Genomic DNA, 23105 nt, shown 5'->3' on the forward strand with positions numbered 1-23105 from the left:
TAATAATAAATAACAAATAATATAATATATACTTTCATACCCACATCTATCTTCTATCCATTACATTATACTTTAATCAACTTCCTATTCCTACAGCCACACTCACCAAGGAGGATAAATTCATTAAATAAACCTCTCCATTTTTCAGCTATACTATATACCATTAAATTCAAAACCACTATATTTTATTATCTATTCAAACTGTATTTCATTTCATTTCACCCCACCCCACACCTACTCCTCCCCTCTTTCCTTCCCATACCACTCCCACCCCCTCCCACTCCACTAATCCCACCCAAATCCTTTCCACTCCTTTCCTTCCTATCCTCCTGAGAAGGGCCTTTTTGTTTTTTGGCTTTGGAACACGCCTTTCGCTGGGTCACTTGTGCTTCGTTACTGCTTTGGTCCTCAGATCAGTAAATTTTTACTTTTCTTTACAGCATATATTAAATATCTTATGAAGCATAGGATCCCTTCCTACCTTCTTCTTTAACCGAGAGTCGAGCGGACAGATCTGATGAGTGATTTTTTTTGGTTTCCCTTTCGCCAGTCCCCTCTGGGCTGGTTTTATTGTGGCTCTTCACTGGGCTAGAGGCGAATGAACTGCAAAGTTTAAAGCCTCTTAAAAACAAAGAAAGAAGAAGAAGAAACCGATTCATTTTTCGTGAGGCGTCGTGCACAAATTACGTAACGCGATAAGGGGGGAGGGGGTAGATGTTGCGTTACTTTCTGCTTATTAGAGATAGGAAATTGCGTTACGAAAGGGGGGGGGAAGAGGTGGTTTAGAATTCGGATTTTTAGCGTTACGTAATTTGTGCACGACAACCGGAGGACATCGACAAGACAACATCGTTACTGAACGAGCTGAACGGCGAGGGATCGAGGGATTCATTACCTGGCCTGACCTGACCTGAAATGCAATCAGTTTGTTTTAACTGTGAGGGAGCGCAGAAAAGCCGATGCTGATACTCTCGTGACCAAGAGAGTATCAGCATCGAAATACGGTTCCTCGGGAAGACATAGAAGCAGCCGCCACACACACACACACATACACGTGCGCAACTTTTTTGGTTTGCTGGTTATCGAGAGGAAACCTGGAAAGAAATGATCGTTGCTGAAAAATAATCTGCCAGTTCCCCTTGGAATTGAAAATTACATTCAAGCGAGTTTATTTTAATGTTTTCTATCATATAATACTGCGACCACATACATTTGGTTTTTTGATTTGTCAATCAAGTGCAGTTAGCAGGAAAGCTTCTGAAGATTATTCTTCAGAACAAGGTTTTTTGTATCCAATATTGGATGCATAAAACCTTGAGTCTCCAACGTAACACTCTCGTTTTTGAAGTCACCCAAATATTTATTTATTCATTCATTCAGGATGGATTTAGATTCAACTTCAAACAAATGATCTCTAAATCAACGATAGTCCTACGTCACCCTTGCGGTTATACCATAGATATAACCCACTTCCTGTTTCAAGATGGTATTTACTCGGACAGTGTCCTGTTACAAGACCAGTGAATGGGCTGAAGTCATTCTCATAAAGGCTCAGCAGTTGTTGAGTAATTTTAATACTCGGCGTAAAATATTATTTTGCCTGTTTTAAGTTTTGCAGCCATCCAATTGGCTGTCACTTCCCGGTCTTCCCATTTCTTAAGCTCACTTTTCAACACACAGTCAGAAAGTCCACAGAATGGTTCTAAATCAGTGAATGGTGAGTTTGAGCCCGTCCTGGCAAGTTCATCTGCTCGCTCGTTGCCCTCTATACCGCAATGGCCAGGAATCCAGTACAGTAAAAGGGAAATGTATTCCCAGAGAATTTTTGAAGAGCATTTAAAAGCATTTAGAGCTTTAAGTGCCGCTTGACTGTCTGAGAATATGCAGATATTAGCATGCCTATATTTCCTATTGAGGCAGACATTTAAACATTCTATTATTGCAGCTATTTCTGCCCGAAAACTGTTGGCCAGTTTCCAATAGCCATAGAGATTTTTGTTCTGGGACCGGCACACTCCGGCACCTGTTCTGATTCCCATTTTCGACCCACCAGTGTAGAACATGATTGAATCATTACGAACGTTGGAACCACCTTCATCCCATACTGAACGAGAATATTCGATCACTCTGTATGGAATGTCATAATTAGTTCTAGGTTCCATCCAATCACTGTTCATCTCTGAGGCTGGTCCAATGGGTAAGAGATTCAGGATGCTCAAGTGACCAGTTTTGTCCTCGTCTAGTGTTTTTTTTCCACCTTTTAAGCTTTAGAGCGCTTTTTTTAGCCTCCAGCTGAACATATTGGTTCAAAGGTACCAAGTGAATGATAGCCTCCAATGCCTTTGATGGAATGCTTCGCATTGCTCCAATAATTTTAACGCATGCTAGTCGTTGGAGTTTGTTTAGTTTCTTCCCCTCTTCCCCAAGATGTTAAGACTGCAGATGCTGTTTTTTTTCTTTTTGGTGAAAGGAATAATTCTTGTTTTTGAGGGATTTATGCTCAGACTTTCTGTGATACACCAAGATTATGTAAAGTTTAAGGTCATCTGTATCCTGCCTGATATCACGTCGTTGAACTTGCCACGTACCATTATGACTAGATCGCAGTGATTGGAAATATATGTATCACATCAATCTTTTCAGCTGAATTTCCGACCACATTCGATCATTATACCATTGTATTCGGGATACCGAAAATGAATCCACGCCGAACCTCACAATCACAGCAAGCCCCTCACAGATGATTCATTCAATTTTGTTCATTCTCTTTCTCGTTCTGTCCTGCGTTCACGGAATGTGAGCAAAAGAAAATATCCCTAGTTTTGTCATTTATTGATATTAATATACCAGTTCATTCACTATCAGCATCGTTCTCGGACGGACACTGACCGAACTGAGAAATTCGTTGAGGAAGATAACGAAGTACAGGTTGCTCATAATAGTGACAATAAATTAAATTGTTCAAGCATGCAAGTTAAGATGCTTTCATTTTACAAAGTGAATATGTGATTCCAATTCCACTTGTCAGAAATGCTTCAAAAGACTCCAATTCCGATGTAAAAAAAACCGTCTTGACTCAAATTTTAAACATTTAAATTTTGACTCGAATTCCGAAAACACGAACATAAAATGGTGGTGTCCAAGACACGACCGCAACGGGAACATTTCGAGCTTCCTTTTGCAAACGGATCAAACTGTGCTATAGCATTAGCGGGGGAAATTGCAAACATCCAGCTGACGAATTTTGCATTCGCTACTCGGATCGATTCTGCAGAATGCTTCCCCGCTGTCCAAGCCTATGCAATCCTTAGCTGTGAGTGTGCATGCAGATCTTGATCTTTTGTTGGCATTTCCGCTTGCGCCACCGATTTGCGTTGTCCTTACGGAGTAACTTCAAAAATAACTGAATAAGCAAGACATGAGAAAATCACACACTTTTCGGGATATTGAAAATGAACAGTCACAACATTCCTGACAATTCAATGGCAATGAATAAATGTGAATGAATTCTCATGACTCGAGCTTTAAGGAAAGCTCAGATAGCACAGAATAAATATGAATCAACACAAATTTGCTTGCCGTCGAATGAATGACAGCAGCATCGACAAGCAAAATAAACGCGTTACACTGATAAAAAAATATTTTCAATATTACTTAACGAGCTCAATATTTCTAAGCCCTGCTAGATCGTTGACAAAGCCCACAACTTCGAATCATTTCGCCTCTAAACCTATCGGAAGGTCGTCAACTACTAGTGACCAAAGGAGAGGTGATAGAACGCCTACTTGTGGGCAACCCTTTGTTGCAATCACAGAATTTGACGACCCACCCAGCTCCGAGGTGATTTTTCTATGTGTGAACATGCCCTGGATCCATTCGACTATTCAGTTATCGAAGCTTTTTTTCTCATAGCATGTGCCATTGATAGATACGAAGCATTATCAAAGGCACCTTCGATGTCAAGAAACGCGCATAGAGCGGTTTCTTTTGACGAGAGATTTTTCAATTTTTGTCACAAACGTGTGTAGCGCTGTTACTGTGGATTTGCCTGATTGGTAGGCAAACTGGTATTTAGATAATGGGAATTTGGATATGAATGCAGACTTTATGTATTCATATAATACTTTTTCCATACTTTTCAGCAGTATTGATGATAAGCTAATTGGTCTGAATGCCTTTGGGAGTGATTTGTTACGTTTCCCCGCTTTTGGAATGAAAAATACTTTAACAAGTCTCCATATCGAAGGAATGTGCTCTTGTATCGGACTTGCCTTCCAAATCTCGATTAGAAGTGGAATTAGTTTCGATTCTCCATTTTGAATCAGGACTGGAAAAATCCCATCTGCACCTGCAGATTTGTAAGATAGTAAGAATTTCACCGCGTTTACTACTCTGGCCCTCGTTTAGACTAACCCAGCAACTATGTTTGCGACACCCTTTGCACTTTCAGGTCTTGTGAGAAGCCTTCGAGAGCATTTTGTGTCGCCATTATAGCCAGGATTTGTATCCGATTAGACAGATGTAGATCCCGGGAAGTGAGTGTTCATCAGTAAGTCTAGACTTCTGAAGGAGTTTTTGTAAACGAACCGTTGTCGTTTTTAAGGGAACCCAGCCCGTTCGAATGGTCTTTCACCAGAGTCTTATTGAGTCTAGCAATGATTGGAGTATTTTCAATGTTTTCGCAGTTATATACCCAGGATTTTCGATTGGATCGTCTCAGTTCTCCGCTGTACTCTACCACATACATATCAGATAATCTGATAAAAATCCGACAGGTTTAGTAGGTAAGTTGCGAAACACTCAATGCGTAATGTGATGCATTCACTGTCGTTGTGATACCCAAAATTCTAGTTCATTATGATAATTTATTGTGCTATCGATAAAAGTTCAGATCAAAATAACTAATACGAGAGCTTGAGCAACGATTGCTTGAACGATGATGTTACACATCAACAAATGGCGGCACTAATGTGATAATCTACATACGGGAATGAAGAATGTGAATGCTATTTCTAGATAACTTGAATTGGTTTAGTGTTTTTATTATCTTCTTTCTATCAATCTGAGTCAGAATCATCCATATTTTCATCCCTTTTTTCTACTTCTGTTTCTGTTCCACGAGGACACATCACGGATTCTCATCTCTAGCAATTGCTCCTAACATTTATTAGTCTTGCGTTATCTTTGTGTATGTGTATGGGTGTGAGTGTGTGGAGCGAAACTAATTTTTTAATGGTTCCCACCTTTAATATTAGTTCACTTCCAAGACCCGGTTTGCTTTGCTCTGCTAATTTATCCTTCTTTTCGTTTGATTACAGTATTATCGTATGAAAAATTTGTTACTGCTTTGCTTAGAGTGAGTGTTGATCATGGTTAGCTGTTTCATAACGAAACAAATCCTTCATTTTCTTTTTTTTTTAAAAAGTCTCATACTCGCGATCATACAATACCGCACTCTCATCCCAATCACGTTTTTCGTTTCTCACTTCCTTACAATCTTTATGATTCCTCTCTGCTTGTTTTAGTTGAACATTATATTTTTGCTTGTAATATGCACTGTCAATAAGGTAAAAAAGCTCTAGTAGCATTAATTTTTGTTTCCTATTCGCTTAGAAGGGGTGCTGGGTGTGTTTATGTTCCATGAATATACTTTTCGGCTTGCTTCAATTAAATTAGTTTATCTAGTTTTTTTTAAACTTTAAATTGTCAGAGAATTACATTTGTATCTCCTTTCCTCAAGTTTACTTAAATTGATTTATAACTAAAACATTAAATAACTAATTCAGTTTTTACATACTTTTTCATTACAACGATTTCCTCTAAAGCTTGTCTGTCTGCTCTAGACGGTAAAAAAATAAACAAATAGCAGTGTGTGTATTAATTACATAATTAAACTAAGTAAAATGTACAAAACACGAGTGTACAGTAAAGCGGAAATGATAAACTACAAGTATACTTTATAAATATAAATTAGTTCCGTTTTTCTCCTTTTTTCTTAGTTTTTTGCCTACTCGTGTGTGGAAGCAATCCCCCAGATGGGGAGCTGCAATTTTCAAATCCGCCTTTTTCTCTGATACTTTGATATAAACACTAATTAAATAAGAAAACTTTGAAACAAAAGAAAGAAGCTTTTCTCTCCGACAGCTAGTTCCTACGGTTCGCTCATATTTGTTGTATAATATTTGTATAAGCTAAGTAGTATTATTATATATAAAGTATAGAAACAACTTCACTTCCTTTTTTTTACACTTCATACTTTTGTTACGACAGTTTCGCGTGGTACGAACTTATTTCGTTCGAACGTCCGCACCGCAAATCTCGCTACACGCTAAAAGCATTTGCCCCGGCACACCGGGTGTGGTGGAAGCATTTTATGAGCGAAAATGATGCTAGAAAATTTTCAGCAGCACGATTGGGATATTTTCGAGTCATCTTATGATGCAGTCAAGCCCAGCGGAAATGATTCAGGATTGCCATTACTCAAAATCGAACCATCCTTTCGCATTCGCAATATTTGTATTTCCGATAACCATGCATTCAATGCCGTGCGTCTGCTATATAGTTTTATGATTCCGTTGACACGTGTTTCGGACATAAAACATGGTCTGCTCAAACGAATGCACGATTATTTACAAATGAAAGAAAAATATTTACGATATTATATGCGACTTAGCAACTACGAATCATTCGAATTTCACATGAGTATTATCTGGTGACAAATAAAGCAGCAAAGCACTGATAACAGCAGCATTGAATACATGATTGCTTGTTTTGTTCGATCGGACATACACACTTTGACTAGAATTTAGAAGGATCAATCCCAATAATATATGTTCACTTCCAAAGTTAAGGTACCTTTAAAATTTAAAGAACAAAAATTGTGTAAAATGTAGACATAATTATGTTCACAAGTGTAAACAATGGCATTTCTACATAGATCCACAAAAATCCGAATAACAAGAACTAAAACATTGTACATAACACGAAACTCTTGCACTCTTAAGATGCGTAGAGCAGTAGTATAACAGAAATACCACCATTCAATATTGTAATCTCTAATTCTTTAGAATTGTCGCCACTCCCAAAATTGCATCAGAAAAGAAACAAAACGACTCCAGCCAATCTTCTGTTGCACTCGATGTCCCTCTTTTTCAGCACTGCGAAATTTTCCCGCTCCGCCAAACTGTCCTTTTATATCCATATCTCCGCTTCCCACTACATAGAATTATGACTTGACCTTGTGTTTAACCATCTCGACTTATGCTATAGCGAGCCGGCTGGGAAGCTAGTAGAACTGTTACTATGAGCCAAACTAAGCATGGACCCAGATAGACTACCTTCTTCGTCCGGATACGTTTCCTTCGATGCTTCGGCTAGCGCCAGTGCACTATAGAATGGAAGCAGAAAACAGTGTTAGCATAAGGTAGAATAAGGGCCATGGCTGAATTGCGAAATGCGTTACATACCTGAAGCCCATGCGCGCCGACTCCTCGTCAAACGCATCCAACTGTTTTTCGTGTCTCTCCCGAAGTAAACGTATGCGTTCCGCTCGCTCCTGATTGAACTGTTGCAGTTCGGTTTCCATCTGGAAGAAGACAATACGAAAGTTTAGATTATATCGTCAGTATCTCACAGTATTTTTACTGGGAAATACTGCCGTTCTACGCATAGTTATTCCCTCTTCCAAAATCAGCAACGATATCAAAGTTTCCTACCAAATTTGTCTTCCAGAAGTTTTAAGCATTTCAGTTTAGCATATGAACAATCCTAACAAGCTTTTCGGGTTTCGGCAGCCTCTCCCTGAAGAATGGAAGCGAACAAAATACTGGATAGAACAAAGTTTATTCAGGTGAGCCTTGATCACGTCAAGTGAGCAAGCAGTGTCCTACTCACGAAACTATGGATGTGGCTCTTATTCAAGAGTTCAATCATTTTAGGATTCGAGGAATTTCTACGCAAAAATGTAAGCTTTTATGATAGCTTGAGCTTGAGCTTGGGTAGACTGTACACTTCGTAGTTGCTGTTTGTGATTGACCTGAACCAGCGAAATTGCAAAAAGAACACACCGAATGGCGCATTAAATGATCCATCTATAAGATCCTGTACACCAGTGTTCAGATAATGTGAAAGCCATGACCAAAACAAAAGAGCATGACCACTCACTGACCACTCGGGAAGGCCTATAGATTTATTATGGAGCTCAGTGCCGTGAACAATCCGCACCGCGGATCATCCGCTCGAGGATAATCGGGGTTCTACTGTATACTAACACTGCATACAACATGCAATCTGCAATAATCAAATAACATGCAATAATCAAACGTTGGATTCTTAATAATTTGACATTTGCTTCGCACACGGTGGCGACGTCCTCCTAAGCGCAGAAGTTTGAGTTGAGCGCCCTTATCGACTAGACGCGCGGCGCTCCCTCTCAAGCATCCGTTCCCTCAATCACGCAAATAGTAACCAAAAATGTAGGCTTCTCTATGATAGCACACAAACTGCATCACGAACAACAGTTCTCATACCGGATAAGAATAGGTATGTACCCATCACAGAATCCATCAAAAGAGACATCGTGGAAATACAAGTGGATATTCCTACGACCTGAGGGAAACCCGTTATCAATGTTGAAGTTCCTCCATGTGAAGCTGATGCAGTGGTCCAACATTTCAAATTGAATAACAAACAGTTGGGGGTCTTCTTAGCCTAATTGGTTGCGCGTCCGCTATTAAGCAAATGATCATGAGCTCATAACTGAGGGCCCTCAACTGACCATCTTTATGTGTTGTTCTGGTTACTACGTCCATGCAACAATCATCATGTGATGGTGATCTTAGCCTTTCACTCCACATACGATTTGCTGCATCGGTAGTTGGTGCTATTTATAACACAACACTGGAATCCTCATAACGTTTTCATTGAAAAATTGACTTTTTTCGGATGGTGATAAAAAAAACTAAGACAGATAATTGAGTTTCATAAATTTCCCTTGGAAGATAATTTTATTGGCTTGCTTGCAAAAAACAATCTACGCCCTTGCGAACGACCTTCCGGCAGTTAACCGGAACATTCCCCATGGCGGACGAAAACCTGCGTGTAGGCAGGTTTTTGAGTTCTTTCTTCGTTTTATTTATCAATTCCTTCTCAGTTTTCGCGGCAAAATTGTTGGAGTAGATCTTACGCTTCAGATTTGCCCAAAATTTCTTGATGGGACGCGGCTGAGGGACGTTGGGTAGGTTCGCCGACTTGGGCACCTCATCGTTATTCAGCCGCTCCATCTCCTCCAACGATCGCTTCGAGTAGTGGGCCGACGCCAGATCCGGACAGAACACCGCGTCCTCGCCCTTGTGGTATTTCTTGATGAACGACGCAACTTCCGGCAGGGACTTCGTACTATAAATTTCCCCGTTCACGGCCAGTCCGGAGCTAAAGAGCGTCTTTGACATCCAATTCTCGCTGATCGTCAGCCACAGCAGCACCTTCTTGGGGAACTTGGTGTGTGAAATAAACTTCACTTCGGAGCTCACTTCCGTCGTGGGGAAAGTAAAATACGAAGTGCCCTGCCAGTCGTTGCCATCCAGGGTGAGATAGGTCTCGTCGTCCATAACCACCGCCACGTCGCAATTCGCCGTGAAAATCGACTTGACCATCTTATTCAGCCGCTGCCGCTGCGTCATTGCCTGCAGCTCCGAGACTAGTGGACGGGACTTCCGCTTCCTGACATGTATGTCTATGTTCACCAGATACCTTTTCACTGTTTGGATCTCCAGGCCAAGCGCACGCAGCAATGTAGCCACTTTTCCCTCGATATTCCCCTTCAGCATCATTTGGAGCTTCTTGTCGTTCAGGGTCGTCGGCCGTCCAGAACCGGGCTTTCTTTCGATGCTCTGATTGTTGTCCAATAGTGCCAAGATTTTGTAGATGACGGAACGAGCGTATCCGGTGTCCACAAAGTGCTGCACGATGTCCGTTTTCAACGCGGCGAGGTACCGTTCTTTGAACGCGCACACTTCTGAACGGAGTAGATTCAGTAGGAGTAGCTAGAGTTTGACTGATAAAGCTGTCAATTTTTTTTCTGCTGACTCATGGGTTACTATGATTGATGCTGCATGGATAGTTTCGTCAGTGCGTGTGAAGGTAAACCCATAAAAAATCGGCAATTTTTGTCCATTTGTTTTAACCCTTTCCCGTACAACATCGAGTCTCACTCTTGGGTACTTGAATAACATAGGGCGCTAGAACGCTTAGCAGGCTAGTGAAATCATTTTTTTTTTTTTTTAATTCGTTTATTTTTACAGGCTCAGTTACTTAAGTTTAAAGGAGCCGAATTCTTAAATATAATTTTAAAACTATATATATAAACAATTTTCTTACATCTATGGTTAGTAAGGTGGAAAACCGATTACTCGCGGTGTACTCGAGTTTAGGAGGGTGACATATTTTTAGGAGAAGGATGGGATATAAGGAAATTGTAACAATGTTGATGAACACTCAATTTATAAATCTATTCGTATATCTATAGTGTATTTACATTTCAACTTATTCTACTATTTATAGCAAGGGGACGAATTACCCGCAAAGGAAGGAAAGGAGGGTATAAGGATGTAGGGGCAATCACACACGAAGATCTATAGCTTTAAGGAAAACATATATATGGGACATGTAATCAAGGTCTAACCGAGCCAACACATCTCTCACCGGCACATTGGGCTGTCTTCCTCGGGCCCGAAGGGAGTTTTTTAAATTCGATCTGGCGACCAGATACACCTCGCACGACCAAACAATGTGCTCGATGTCGTGATAACCTTGGCCACAAACGCAGAGATTGCTGCTGGCAAGATTGAAACGGAAGAGTAGTGCATCTAACGAACAGTGATTGGACATGAGTCGGGAGAAGGTGCGAATAAAGTCCCGACTCAAGTCCAGACTTTTGAACCACGGTTTGAGGCTAACCTTAGGGATAATCGAGTGAAACCACCGGCCCAATTCATCTTCATTCCACTTGCGTTGCCAGTTAGCGATGGTATTTTTGCGGACTAAAGAATAAAATTCATTGAAGGCGATTTGACGCTGATAAATATCGCCTTCAATTGCACCTACCTTTGCTAATGAGTCAGCCCTCTCATTACCCGGAATGGAGCAATGTGAAGGGACCCAGATAAAGGTAATGACATAACAGCGTCTGGATAAAGCACTCAAAATTTCTCGTATTCTCTCAAGGAAGTACGGCGAGTGCTTTTCCGGCCTCACTGAACGGATAGCTTCGACAGAGCTAAGACTATCCGTTACAATGTAATAGTGTTCAACAGGTCGTGAGGCGACGCTGTCCAGCGCCCAATGAATTGCTGCCAATTCAGCAATATACACTGAGCAAGGATTCTGAAGACTGTGTGAGGTGCTAAAAAATTCGTTGAACACTCCAAATCCTGTGGACTCGTTTATAGTGGACCCATCAGTAAAGTACATATTATCACAATTGATACCCCTATATTTTTCATCGAAGATCGTTGGAGCGATCCTCGATCGTTGGTAATCTGAATATCCATGGATATCTTGCTTCATGGACAGATCAAAATGCACAGAGGAATTGATGTAGTCAGGGAAACAAACACGGTTGGGAATATACGAAGAAGGATCAACCTGCATGGAGATGAATTCATGATATGAACTCATGAATCCGGAGTGAAAATTTAGCTCGATCAGCTGCTCAAAATTTCCGATCACCAATGGGTTCATGACCTTACACCGGATGAAGAACCGAAGAGATAATAAATTGAAGCGATCTTTTAGTGGGAGTAGGCCTGCCAAAACCTCGAGACTCATGGTATGCGTTGAGGGCATACATCCCAACGCAATACGGAGACAAAGATACTGAATTCGCTCGAGTTTAATGAGGTGTGTTTTGGCAGCTGATTGAAAACAGAAACTGCCATACTCCATCACTGAGAGAATAGTTGTTCGATACAACATTATAAGATCTTCTGGGTGGGCTCCCCACCAGGTGCCGGTAATTGTACGGAGAAAGTTTATTCTTTGTTGGCATTTTTTACTCAGATACCTAATATGGGCCCCCCAAGTACATTTGGAGTCGAACCAGACCCCAAGATACTTGAATAACATAGCATGAGTGATCGGTTTACCCAAAAGTTGAAGCTTTGGTTTTGCTGGTCTATGCATCCTAGAAAAAACCACCATCTCTGTTTTCTCCGTGGAGAATTCGATCCCTAGCCCAATGGCCCAGGTTGAAAAATTGTTCAAAGTATCTTGTAAGGGTTCTTGCAGGTCGGATTCCTTTGATCCTACGACAGACACCACTCCATCATCTGCAAGTTGTCTTAGGTTGCAATTTTGTGTAAGGCAATTGTCGATGTCGCTTACATAGAAGTTGTACAAAAGGGGGCTTAAACATGAGCCCTGGGGGAGGCCCATGTAAGAGACCCGACTTACTGCCGAATCTCCGTGAGAAAAGTTCAAATGTTTCTCACAAAGCAAGTTATATAACATATTATTCAATAGAGGCGGCAGACCCCGAGAGTGTAATGTGTCTGACAAAACCTCTATTGAAACAGAATCAAAGGTCCCCTTTATGTCCAAGAATACTGAAGCCATTTGTTTTTTTTCGGCGTAAGCCATTTGAATTTCTGAAGAAAGCAACGCAAGACAATCATTCGTCCCCTTGCCCCTGCGGAACCCATATTGTGTATCTGAGAGTAGGCCATTCGTTTCAACCCATCGATCAAGGCGAAACAAGATCATTTTCTCCAACAATTTCCGTATACAAGACAGCATTGCTATTGGGCGGTACGAATTGAAGTCGGACGCGGGTTTTCCGGGTTTTTGAATAGCTATAACTCGTACTTGTCTCCAATCATCTGGAACAATATTATTCTCCAGAAACCGATTGAATAAATTCAACAAGCGATGTTTCGCCACATCAGGGAGGTTTTTCAGCAAGTTGAACTTAATTCTATCCGATCCCGGAGCAGAATTGTTACATGAGAGCAGAGCAAGAGAGAATTCTACCATCGAAAACTCGGAATCAAGATCGCACCTATCTTGTGGTATATCTCGAACAATTTTTTGCACAGGAGCGGAATCAGGACAAACTTTCCGTGCAAAATTAAAAATCCATCGATGTGAATATTCTTCGCTTTCATTCGTTGAAGAGCGATTTCTCATGTTTCGAGCCACTTTCCATAATTTTTTCATTGACGTTTCTCGTGACAAGCCTCCCACGAAATTTCGCCAATAAGCACGTTTTTTCCCTTTGATTAAGTTTTTAAATTGATCTTCAAGGGCTAAATACGTTTGAAAATTTTCAGGGGTTCCACGTTTCCGAAAAGCTTTAAATGCATTCGATTTTTCTACATAAAGCTTGGAACATTGGCTATTCCAACATAGATTGGGACGCCTTCGGGAAATGGTGGAACCTGGGATGGGTTTCGTTTGAGCGCGAACCGCGCTGTCATAGATCAAACGAGAAAGGAAGTTATACTCCTCCAATGGAGGTAAACCATCTCTGGAATTGATGGCTAGAGCAATCACGTCCTCATATTTTTTCCAGTCAATGTGTCTTGTGAGGTCATATGCCATGTTTATAGATTCAGAAGAATTCGACCCAATGGTGATGGAAATTTTGATTGGCAAGTGATCACTACCGTTGGGGTCCTGGATTACATTCCACTTGCAATCTAACGATAGTGAATTCGAGCAAAGCGAGAGGTCAAGAGTACTTGGGTTAGCAGGAGGTTTATGTACACGTGTTGTTTCCCCAGTGTTCAAAACGGTCATATTGAAGCTGTTACAAAGGTCATATATCAACGATGAACGATTGTCGTCGTACTGTTCCCCCCAGGCAGTTCCGTGAGAGTTGAAGTCTCCCAAGATCAATCGTGGCTCAGGGAGGAGTGAGCACATGTCAACAAGTTGTTTGCGGCTAACCGCAGCTCTCGGAGGCCAATACAAGCTGACAATACAACGGTCTTTGCCTCTGATGTTTGCATGACAAGCAACAGCTTCGATCCCCCCATTGGGTGGAACGTCAATTCTAAAAAATGAGTGGCACTTATTGATCCCCAAAAGCACCCCTCCGTATCTATCATCACGGTCCAAGCGTATAATATTAAAATCGTGGAAAGAGATATCATCTCGCGAAGAAAGCCAAGTTTCGGACAGAGCAAAAACATCACAATTGTAGTTATGAATTAAAATTTTGAATGTATCCAATTTAGGGATAAGACTACGACAATTCCACTGTAAAACAGTGATATCTCCGACCTCTCTATTTGAATTAGACATCAAGAGAGATAATCATTGCAAGGAGGGGCCATATTTGCATCAATTGTTGCAAAATTGTCTTTAATACTGGAAGCATTGAGATGACAAGGGTTCTGATGGAGTCGGAAACATTAAAACACTTGAAGATTTGGTCCAAAAGGTCAGACAACTTTATAAATCCCGATTGGGAAGTTGAACTGGACGGAAAAATAGGGACAGTTGGGGTTTTTGATGTCCCCTCGAGTGCTGGGCCATTCGAAGGTGAATTATTCCCACGGAAACCAGGAGGAACCTGATTTTGCTTGTCCGCTGCACTCGATTTTTTAGGCATGCTAACAGGGGGTATCACCGGAGGGGCTTGTCCTTGAACTTTGGGAGTGGTCACATTTTTGCGCCGGGGATTCCCTTGGAAAATGAACGGTGTGCCCCCGTTAGCTGTGTCCGCTTCTATTTCGTCAATGGGCAACGTGGCGAAGACATTTTGTGTGTTGATTGGTTGTTGTTGTTGGGCCAGTGGAGAAGCGCCCTTTAAAATATCCGCAAAAGTGCGTTTCGAGCGTTCCTTCAAAGAGCGCTTCTGTTTCTCCCAGCGACTCTTGTAATTTTCACAAACTGAGAGCTCGTGTGGGGATCCCCCGCAATATGGACATTTATGCTCAGTCGCACTGCAGGATTTCCCCTCATGTTGCTCTCCGCAAGTGGCACAGCGCTCCTTGTTGGCACAATAATCCGAAGTGTGACCAACTGACTTGCATTTGTTGCAAGTCATGGGCTTTGGCACGAAAAGTCGCACAGGTAGTCTCAATTTGTCCACCATAACGTAGTCAGGGAGGGCGGCACCAGCAAAGGTGACTCGAAACGAGTCGGACGGCGTAAATTTAGTTTGGTCCCCATCATGGGAAAGTTTCCCGAGTTGGCGACAGTCCAAGATTTTCACTTCCATTGAGGGGAGCTTCTTGAACTTGCCTTTTCCTTCTGCTTTTATTTGTTCGCTCGTCAGACCCGTTTCAGTTATCACCCCCTCAATTTCTACGTTATGGGAGGGTATAAATGTTCGATATTCGAGAGTGAAATGTTGATCAGCAACAATCTCGTTTGCGTGTTTCCGTTCATTCACGACAACTCGCAGTTTGTTCGGTCTAACCCTGCGAATTTCAGATACAGAAGTGTATCTGGCCAGATCTTTCATGATCTGAATCACGTTAAGGTTTTTTCCTTTCGGTTTTGGCCGGAGGAAAACAACCCAAGGGCCAGTTCCAGGTGCATCTTCTGGATAAACTCTGACACGTGGAGCGGAGACAACAGAGGGGGAAGACGAGGACGAGGACGAGGACGAGGATGAGGATGAGGACGAGGACGAGGACGAGGACGAGGATGAGGATGAGGACGAGGACGAGGATTGGGTTGGATCGGAAGCATCAGAAGGGGGAAGCGAAATCGATGATGGGAGAGGGGGAGTGGAAGTAACAGTGGGTTGAGAAGGGAGGCTTGCAATTTTCTTAGAGGGGGGCTTGGTAGGATGAGCGGATTCGTCCCCAGAAGAATTATCTTCCTTATGAGGGACTCTAGTGAAATCACTTGATGTGTGACGTATTGAATAATATGACAAGGGGTTAAGGCAAACTTCATCAACAGTCCCGCTGTGAACAGTACAACTGTTAACATTCCAACAACAGGAATAATCTTACGCCGAAAAAGGCGACATGTGTATCGATGGAATAGGAATAATCTTACGCCTAAATGGCTACTGTGTAATGTATAAAAACAAATGTTTATCGATAGATAGGAATACTCTTACGCCTAAAAAATGGCTACAGTGTAATAAACAACAAAAACAAAAACAAACAGTTCATCATAGGATGCGACACCAATGCCCACCAGGCGGTCTGGGGTAGTAGCGACATCAACGTTAGAGATGAATGTTTCCTTGAATGTTTAATGTCAAATAATATAGTCATTTGAAACCAAGCAAACGACCCAATATTTGTTAATTCTTTTAGACAAGAAGTTCTTGATCTAACACTTTGCAGTTCGAAACTATCAGATATGATACATAATTGGCATGTGTCAAATGAAGAACCTCTATCTGATCATAAACATATAATGATTAATTGTAATTCTAGTGATCTTTTGACTGAACAATTGAGAGATCCAACAAAAACTTTAGGAAAAAAAAATTAATATCGATGGAAAATATTTCTTCTACTGAACAGCTTTGGAACCAATATTAAATCTACCTTCGAAGAAAACAGTCGACTAAAGCGGAAAACTTCAAGTAGGGATGCATCTTGGTGGAACATAAAACTTTTTTTTTATCCCTTTTGTTCATTTTAGGCTCATAAGCATTTTTGCTGTAACAGAGCCGAATTTTAATCGTGAACATGTCACATATTTATCATATCTATAATTAGCACATTACACAGTTGCCATTTTTCGGCGTTAGAGTATTCCCTTCTATACCATTGCAAATGGTACACATTTACACAGTAGCCATTTAGGCGTAAGAGTTTTCTATCTGTTCTTCCATTATCCAGTTAAGACTGGACAGCGGAGACAGTCGTTGATCCATTGTTGAATTATTTATAGAACAGCAGCCCGATGTTTCTTGCAGAGCAGAGCAGTTGTATGGATGAATCGATCTTATTTCGACCGTGGATCGATCTCCATCGCTGATGATTGTTGCGTGGACGTAGTTATTCTGTAACAACACAAAGATGGTCAATGGGGGCCCTGAGTTTTGAACTCACGATCGATCGCTTACTAAGCGAACGCGCAACCAATGTGGCTACAGAGACCGCCAACATAAAACTTGAAGAGCTTCAAAAACTATCTAGAAAACTCTTCTACAAAGCAAAAATTATTTCTGATTGGACAAATTACAAAAGCTGTCTAACAGAATACAACAAAGAAATCCGTAAATCCAAGAGAAGGGATTGGAAGTTCAGTTATGAACAGGTAGAAAATTTACCTGTTGTAGCAAGAGTTCATAAAGCCCTTTCGAAGGATCATGCCAATGGGCTTAGTAGTCTGAAAAAAGAAAACGGTCAATATACAACCGATTCCCAGGAAACATTTCCAAGTGACCAAATGACTTCCGAACACGCACAGGTATTCAATACAGCTCGATCCTGTTCAATCAGAGACGAAAAAATGCCAGAGCAGTCTTTGCGAAGTCAAGGGTTGAATGAGCAGTGAATTCCTCAAAGCCTTTTAAATCCCCAGGACCAGATAGGATTTATCCAGTGCTGTTACAAAAAAGCAAGGATATCACTGTCCCTCTTCTGATAGAGTTGTTTAGGGCTAGCATGGTACTAGGCTACATTTCTAGAAAATGGTAAGTAAAGTCCTAAAACTACACAAATATTAGCTATATTATATTAGCTGGCATGCTTATCAATAGCACCCTCCAAAGCCTAAATGCTTTTTTATACCTTCTACCCTTGCACCAATATACGCAAAAAGGATGAAGCGTGAAAAGATGCTTAGACTGAAACGTGCAAAACATTTTCTAGAAGATCTCAGAGGGTATTTACAAATCCGGGAAGATTTTCAACTGAACACTATAGTAAGCATGAGTGAAGACTGGATAGAAACAAAGACTATCCTCAGTGTTCCCTTCAAAATGATTGAGTTTAATTGCAGCGAATATATGTATCTTCTCAAATAGCTTAAAAGAACTAGTTGCTACTAAACATGTAAATCTATACTGGGTGCCAGGTCACTGCAGCGAAGATAGAATCTGTGAAAATCTCGCATCAATAATCGATCATCTTACCTTACTTTCCAGCAAGGCGCGTCGCACGCTCACGCGGTCTTCGAGTTCCTTGCGCTCGCGGTCACGCTGAGCCTGTGCTTGCATACGATTTTTGCTCTGGTATGCCGTGAGGATATCCAGTTCGTATTGCAATCGGTCCTTCAGCTGGTGACACTCAACTTCCTGACTTTCGTCTAACCGTAAACTTTGCTTCTGTAGCATGTCGGCAATACTTTGTTCATACTAGAAAAAATAATCAACATCCATCAATAAACTGTTTTTATCTGTTATCATCAAAACTCACCTGATCACCCAATAACGTTAACTTACGATGTTGTTCTTCTTTTAGTTTCTTTATCACAGCTTTTTGTTCCTCCTTAGGTGTAGTTTGTAGGATTTGAGCCTTTAACGCCTTGTACTGACGCGTTTGGGTTTTACACGTTTCTCGGAACTGTTTGCGTATTTGGAGCTCTTTTTGCTAAAGGAAAATAAAGACATTGAACATTTGTATTCCAGAATCAGTTTTCACTCGCTATCATCTACCTTAAGACTCTTAGGTTGCTGTTTAAGCTCAAGCGCATGTTTCCTCAGCAATTCCCGTTCGGCCCGGTCCATATACTCTTTCTGGTTACGTAGTTCACTCTCGTGTTGTTTTGATATCTACGCGAAAGTTTTATCGTCAGTAATGGTAGCATAAAAAGGAACGAATGACTTACCTGATCCTCGCGAAGTGCATGAACACTTTTCTGCTGCCGATATTCTAGGTCCTGAGTTTTTTCGTGGTGTTTGATAAGCATACCATGCGCCTGCTCCAACTGCTGCTGCTTCTTGCTCAATTCCTGTGACAACGACAATGACCAACAATAAGAAATGTGGAGATTAAGTAAGTCTATCTAACAATTACGTACATCTCTCAATAGTTGATTTTCGAGCTCGTGTAGGAGAATCATTTTTTTCCTTCGGAATTTTCGCATCTCCAACTCGATGTAATTTTTCTGTACTCGCAGCATTCGCTGTTCCTCTTGTGCTTCCGCTTGTTTGAGGTTATCCTTTTGAGTTCTATCGAGAGGAAGAGAATTAAAATTTGATTTTCTTTGCATTACAACTACAGTTAGGACGAAAATGACGGATAACCCAATGAAAATCTAAACTGAGCAAACACAAAAAAAAGATAATTCAGTGTAAAAACTGTTTTACCATAAATATGCGAGTAATTGTAGAATTTAAAAAAAAAACTCGCGTTCGCGGTTAATCCGCTCCGTGGATAATCATTGCTTTACTGCATAATTAAGAATACTTACTGCAAGGTTGCATCACGTTGTCGCTTAGGCGTGGAATCATCCATCGATAGTTCTCGCTTCCAGCGTTCTTTATTAGCTTTGTATTCCTTCTTTTTGTGAAGTTCAAACGCTTTACGATCACCCTCTTGTCGTGTCGATATCTCCTTAAATAGTTTTTTCTCGGCAGCATTGTTCTGCTTAATCCTACGTTCAATTTCCTGCTGATGCTTCACCTATTTCGGGGCATGTTCGACATAAATGAGTAAAAAGTACATACAGACAAGCATGGCAATCAATTACCGATAATTTATCTAACTCCCTTGTGAAGTTATGTAATAGCAGATCATATTCCTTGTCTAAAGCGCCTTTATGCTGCTCCATTTCGACCTTGCATCTCTCTTCCTGCTTCACTAGAGCAGCCTGATGTTCTCGACGCATTCGTTTGTAGCCGGACATTTGTTCATGCATTTCCTCCTGTTCGCACATAGTTGACAGATTTCAACAGATTAGGATTGAATTAATGTTCCCAATAAATATAAAACCAAACCTGCATGTGTTCTTTTTGTTGTTTCGTCACAATACTAGTGGTCCTGATCGTAGCAAAATTATTGGCACCATGTTCGGCGACCGCATTCGCTGCAGCCTGCGACACGTGATTATGGTGCGGATGATGATGAGGTACTACGGGACTAGACGATGAATTTTGATAACCAATACTAGCACCCATGCTGCCGGATCCGGAACCACTGCCACCGGCACAAGCACTACCTATCCCACTACTGCTTCCACCACCGATCCCCAGGCTTATTCGACTCATACCATCAACCGGCATCATACCGTCTCGGCCACCGGTGTTATTCATACTACTGTTATGCATCGGAGGCAGTCCTGGCGCAGGTACACGATGCCGCGACGCATTTCGCATCACACCGCCGTGTTGATCCACCGAATGTAATGAATGCTCTGAGGTTATACTGTTACTCTTACTGCTGTCACCACCAATCTGCTCATCCGGAGTGTCCTCTGCATCTCCAACGGTGCTCTCCGTTTCACACGAATCGATCATTAGAATCTTTTTCATCTTTCTATAATTTAGATTGTCCAATTCCCTAACGGCAGCTTTCGTTCTGCAAAAATGAAAAATAAATTTTCAGGAATCTTTAAACGAAGGATGCCCTTTAAATGAACACAAACCTGGCTATTAAGTCAATCAGCACATTCGGTGATCGTTTCCCCGTCATAAACAGGTGAGAACACAAATTGGTGGAATTCGGTCGTTCCACCGGAGACTTTTTCAAACAAAAGTCTACAAAACTTCGGAAAACGTCGGACCAATCCGGAGCCTGAAATGTAGGAAGCAACAGATGTTAATAACTACATTAGTCTGAATCTACCGATGTTTGCATATACCTGTAGTGAAGGAGCCTCATTTTGCGCAATATGGTATAGGGCAGACATTGCGTTCATATTGAAATACGGTGGTTTTCGTTCCGCCAGTTCAATACAAGTAATGCCAAGCGACCACACGTCCACTTTACCATCGTACTGCCCTTCGTCCATCGCCAGGATAACCTCTGGTGCCATCCAGTACGGCGTACCGACGAAACTGTTCGCTGGACATTTGATGGCAGCGCTACCGAAATCTGCTAGCTTGACTATGCCCAACTCGGTCAATAGGATGTTGCCCGCTTTGATATCACTAAGGCGCAGAAAAAAATTAAAAAAAGGAGAACACAAATTTAAATCATCATATTCATTCATCTGGATCAGATATCTGCATCAATTAATTCAATTTATATGTTTTCATTCATTCGGCCATTATTCAAATTACTTCATTATGCATTGTCACCTGTCACGTGCAGAAATATTTATGGAGGTTCGTTTCTCAAATTTTCATTTCTGACAACTCATGAGTAAGGGATCTTTGTAGCCTATTTGGTTGCTTGTCCGCTCAAAACTCAATTGACCATCTTTGTGTGTTACTCTAGCTACTTCGTCCAAACAGCAATCATCCTTGGACAGTAATACCAGCCTCTCACCGTTCACACACGCTCTGCTGCTTGCAGCAAGAAAACATCGCTAATTGATGCTATTAATAACACAACAATGGAAGCCTCGTATTAACAGTCCCGCTGTGTAAGGTCCATCTGTGAATATTCGAGCAGTATGAATACTCTTAGGTCGAAAAAGCGACTTTGTGTAATTTAGAACATGTTATCGATAAGATTAAAAAATGCACACGAATAAATTCGGCTATGTTACAACTGAAGTGCTATTATCCCGTTCGCACAATATATTTTCTACATTTTGAAAATAACACAATATATTGCACAACCTTTCAATATTGCTCCTAGACCAACAATTATATTGCACAAGCCAAAATATCGCGCAATAATATTGAACGTCCGTGAATCTTTTCAACCCGGGGCGGAAGAGTTGATTTGCACGCCTTCGTTCCGCCAGAAAAGTAGCAACATTTACACCCAGGGAAGAGTCTGTGTCGCAACCGGGGCGGTAAAGTCGATTTGCACCCCTACCCCCTCGTCAGAAATCATATTTATCCAATTTCTTCATATAAATTCGATTAATTCTGCACTCCTAAAATCGCGCACCCGGGGGCGCCCCGCCCCCTCCGCACTCTCCAGTCGACGCTACTGCGTCCATGGGCCGCTTACATCTTTCTGGCTACTGGCTTTCTGCACCCTCTATTTCGCGCGGCAAATGATGTGAGATAGTAAACTTACTCGGTTTATTGTGGAAGTCACTTTACTTTTCAGCTCCTATTTGATACCCGAGCCGATAATATATGGGGGATATATAAATAAAGATTATTCTGTAGATATGGTAACCCTATTGAGTTCAACACTGTATTCTTGCTTAAACTTTTTGCTAATACGGATGTTCTCTATCAAATTTTGCAAACAAAGGAATTAGACGTAGTATAATGTGCGCGTAACGTCCAAGGGTTAGACATTAGAGATGGGCAAACCGTTCACGAACGGTACGAAAGAACTAGTTCGCCGAAAAGAGTGAACGAGCGGTCGTTCTTTTTCAAAGAACGGTAGTTCTCCCCACGAACTGATTGCGAGCGAACGGTTTGTGAACGAACTGATTCCATAGGAACGGTTTACGAGTGAACCGTTTGTGAGTGAACTGTTGGAGAGTGAACTGTTTGTGAACGAACTCGTTGAAATCACGCAGATAGTAAAAATAAAGAAAAATGCGCTGCTTTATTTCTAACTGCATGAGCGATTTTCATATTTCGGTTTCACATGGAGGTGTTCATATTTAACATGGAGTTTAAAGTTAGCCACTATTCGACTATATAACCGGACCGAATTGTAAACAACAGTAATTGACAGAACCAAAATGTCAGTGAACCGCAGCAATATTGGGTACACTGGCAATATGAGGGATTTGATGTTTTAGTCATACCCCTGGTAATGTCAAGGTTTACCTTGGGCCTGATTCCGAAGGCGATAGGCATGACATGAGTGGTTCATTTTGGAGTGAAATACCTTAGGGGCTGTCCACAAACCACGTGGACAGAAAAAGCACGATTTTGGACTCCCCCCTCCGTAGACAAGCGTGGACATTTTCATACCCCTCCCCCAGTTGTCCACGTGGACATTTTTCCTTTTTTATTTGAAGAAATAGCTGAATTGCGCAGAAGTTAAATTTTAAGTCCATTTGAGTTTATGTTGTTTCAAATTTCACTAGCTGTACCATGCCACACTTTGCTGTGACACATTGAGGCCTTATTGCAAAACAAAACATATGTTTCATATGAG

General features: G+C 41.3%; 1 protein-coding gene across 6 annotated transcripts in view; it reads right to left on the reverse strand.

Annotated features, from left to right (window-relative positions):
• Window positions 1–5009: 5009 nt before the first annotated feature.
• Window positions 5010–23105, reverse strand: part of LOC129780601 (serine/threonine-protein kinase Tao) — a 34630-nt gene continuing 16534 nt past the window's right edge. For all 6 annotated transcript variants that reach the window (XM_055789039.1, XM_055789034.1, XM_055789035.1 and 3 more), the window contains 12 exons: window positions 20725–21013; window positions 20509–20657; window positions 19862–20441; window positions 19615–19788; window positions 19336–19547; window positions 18943–19093; window positions 18751–18873; window positions 18578–18694; window positions 18339–18512; window positions 18056–18277; window positions 7467–7585; window positions 5010–7387 (listed from right to left, as the gene is read on the reverse strand). In XM_055789039.1, the coding sequence (XP_055645014.1) occupies window positions 7264–7387; window positions 7467–7585; window positions 18056–18277; window positions 18339–18512; window positions 18578–18694; window positions 18751–18873; window positions 18943–19093; window positions 19336–19547; window positions 19615–19788; window positions 19862–20441; window positions 20509–20657; window positions 20725–21013 (2434 nt within the window). In that variant the 3' untranslated portion in view covers window positions 5010–7263. The remainder of the gene's footprint in view (window positions 7388–7466; window positions 7586–18055; window positions 18278–18338; window positions 18513–18577; window positions 18695–18750; window positions 18874–18942; window positions 19094–19335; window positions 19548–19614; window positions 19789–19861; window positions 20442–20508; window positions 20658–20724; window positions 21014–23105) is intronic.

Source organism: Toxorhynchites rutilus, chromosome 3 (genome assembly GCF_029784135.1).
Source record: "Toxorhynchites rutilus septentrionalis strain SRP chromosome 3, ASM2978413v1, whole genome shotgun sequence".
Lineage (NCBI taxonomy): Eukaryota > Metazoa > Arthropoda > Insecta > Diptera > Culicidae > Toxorhynchites > Toxorhynchites rutilus.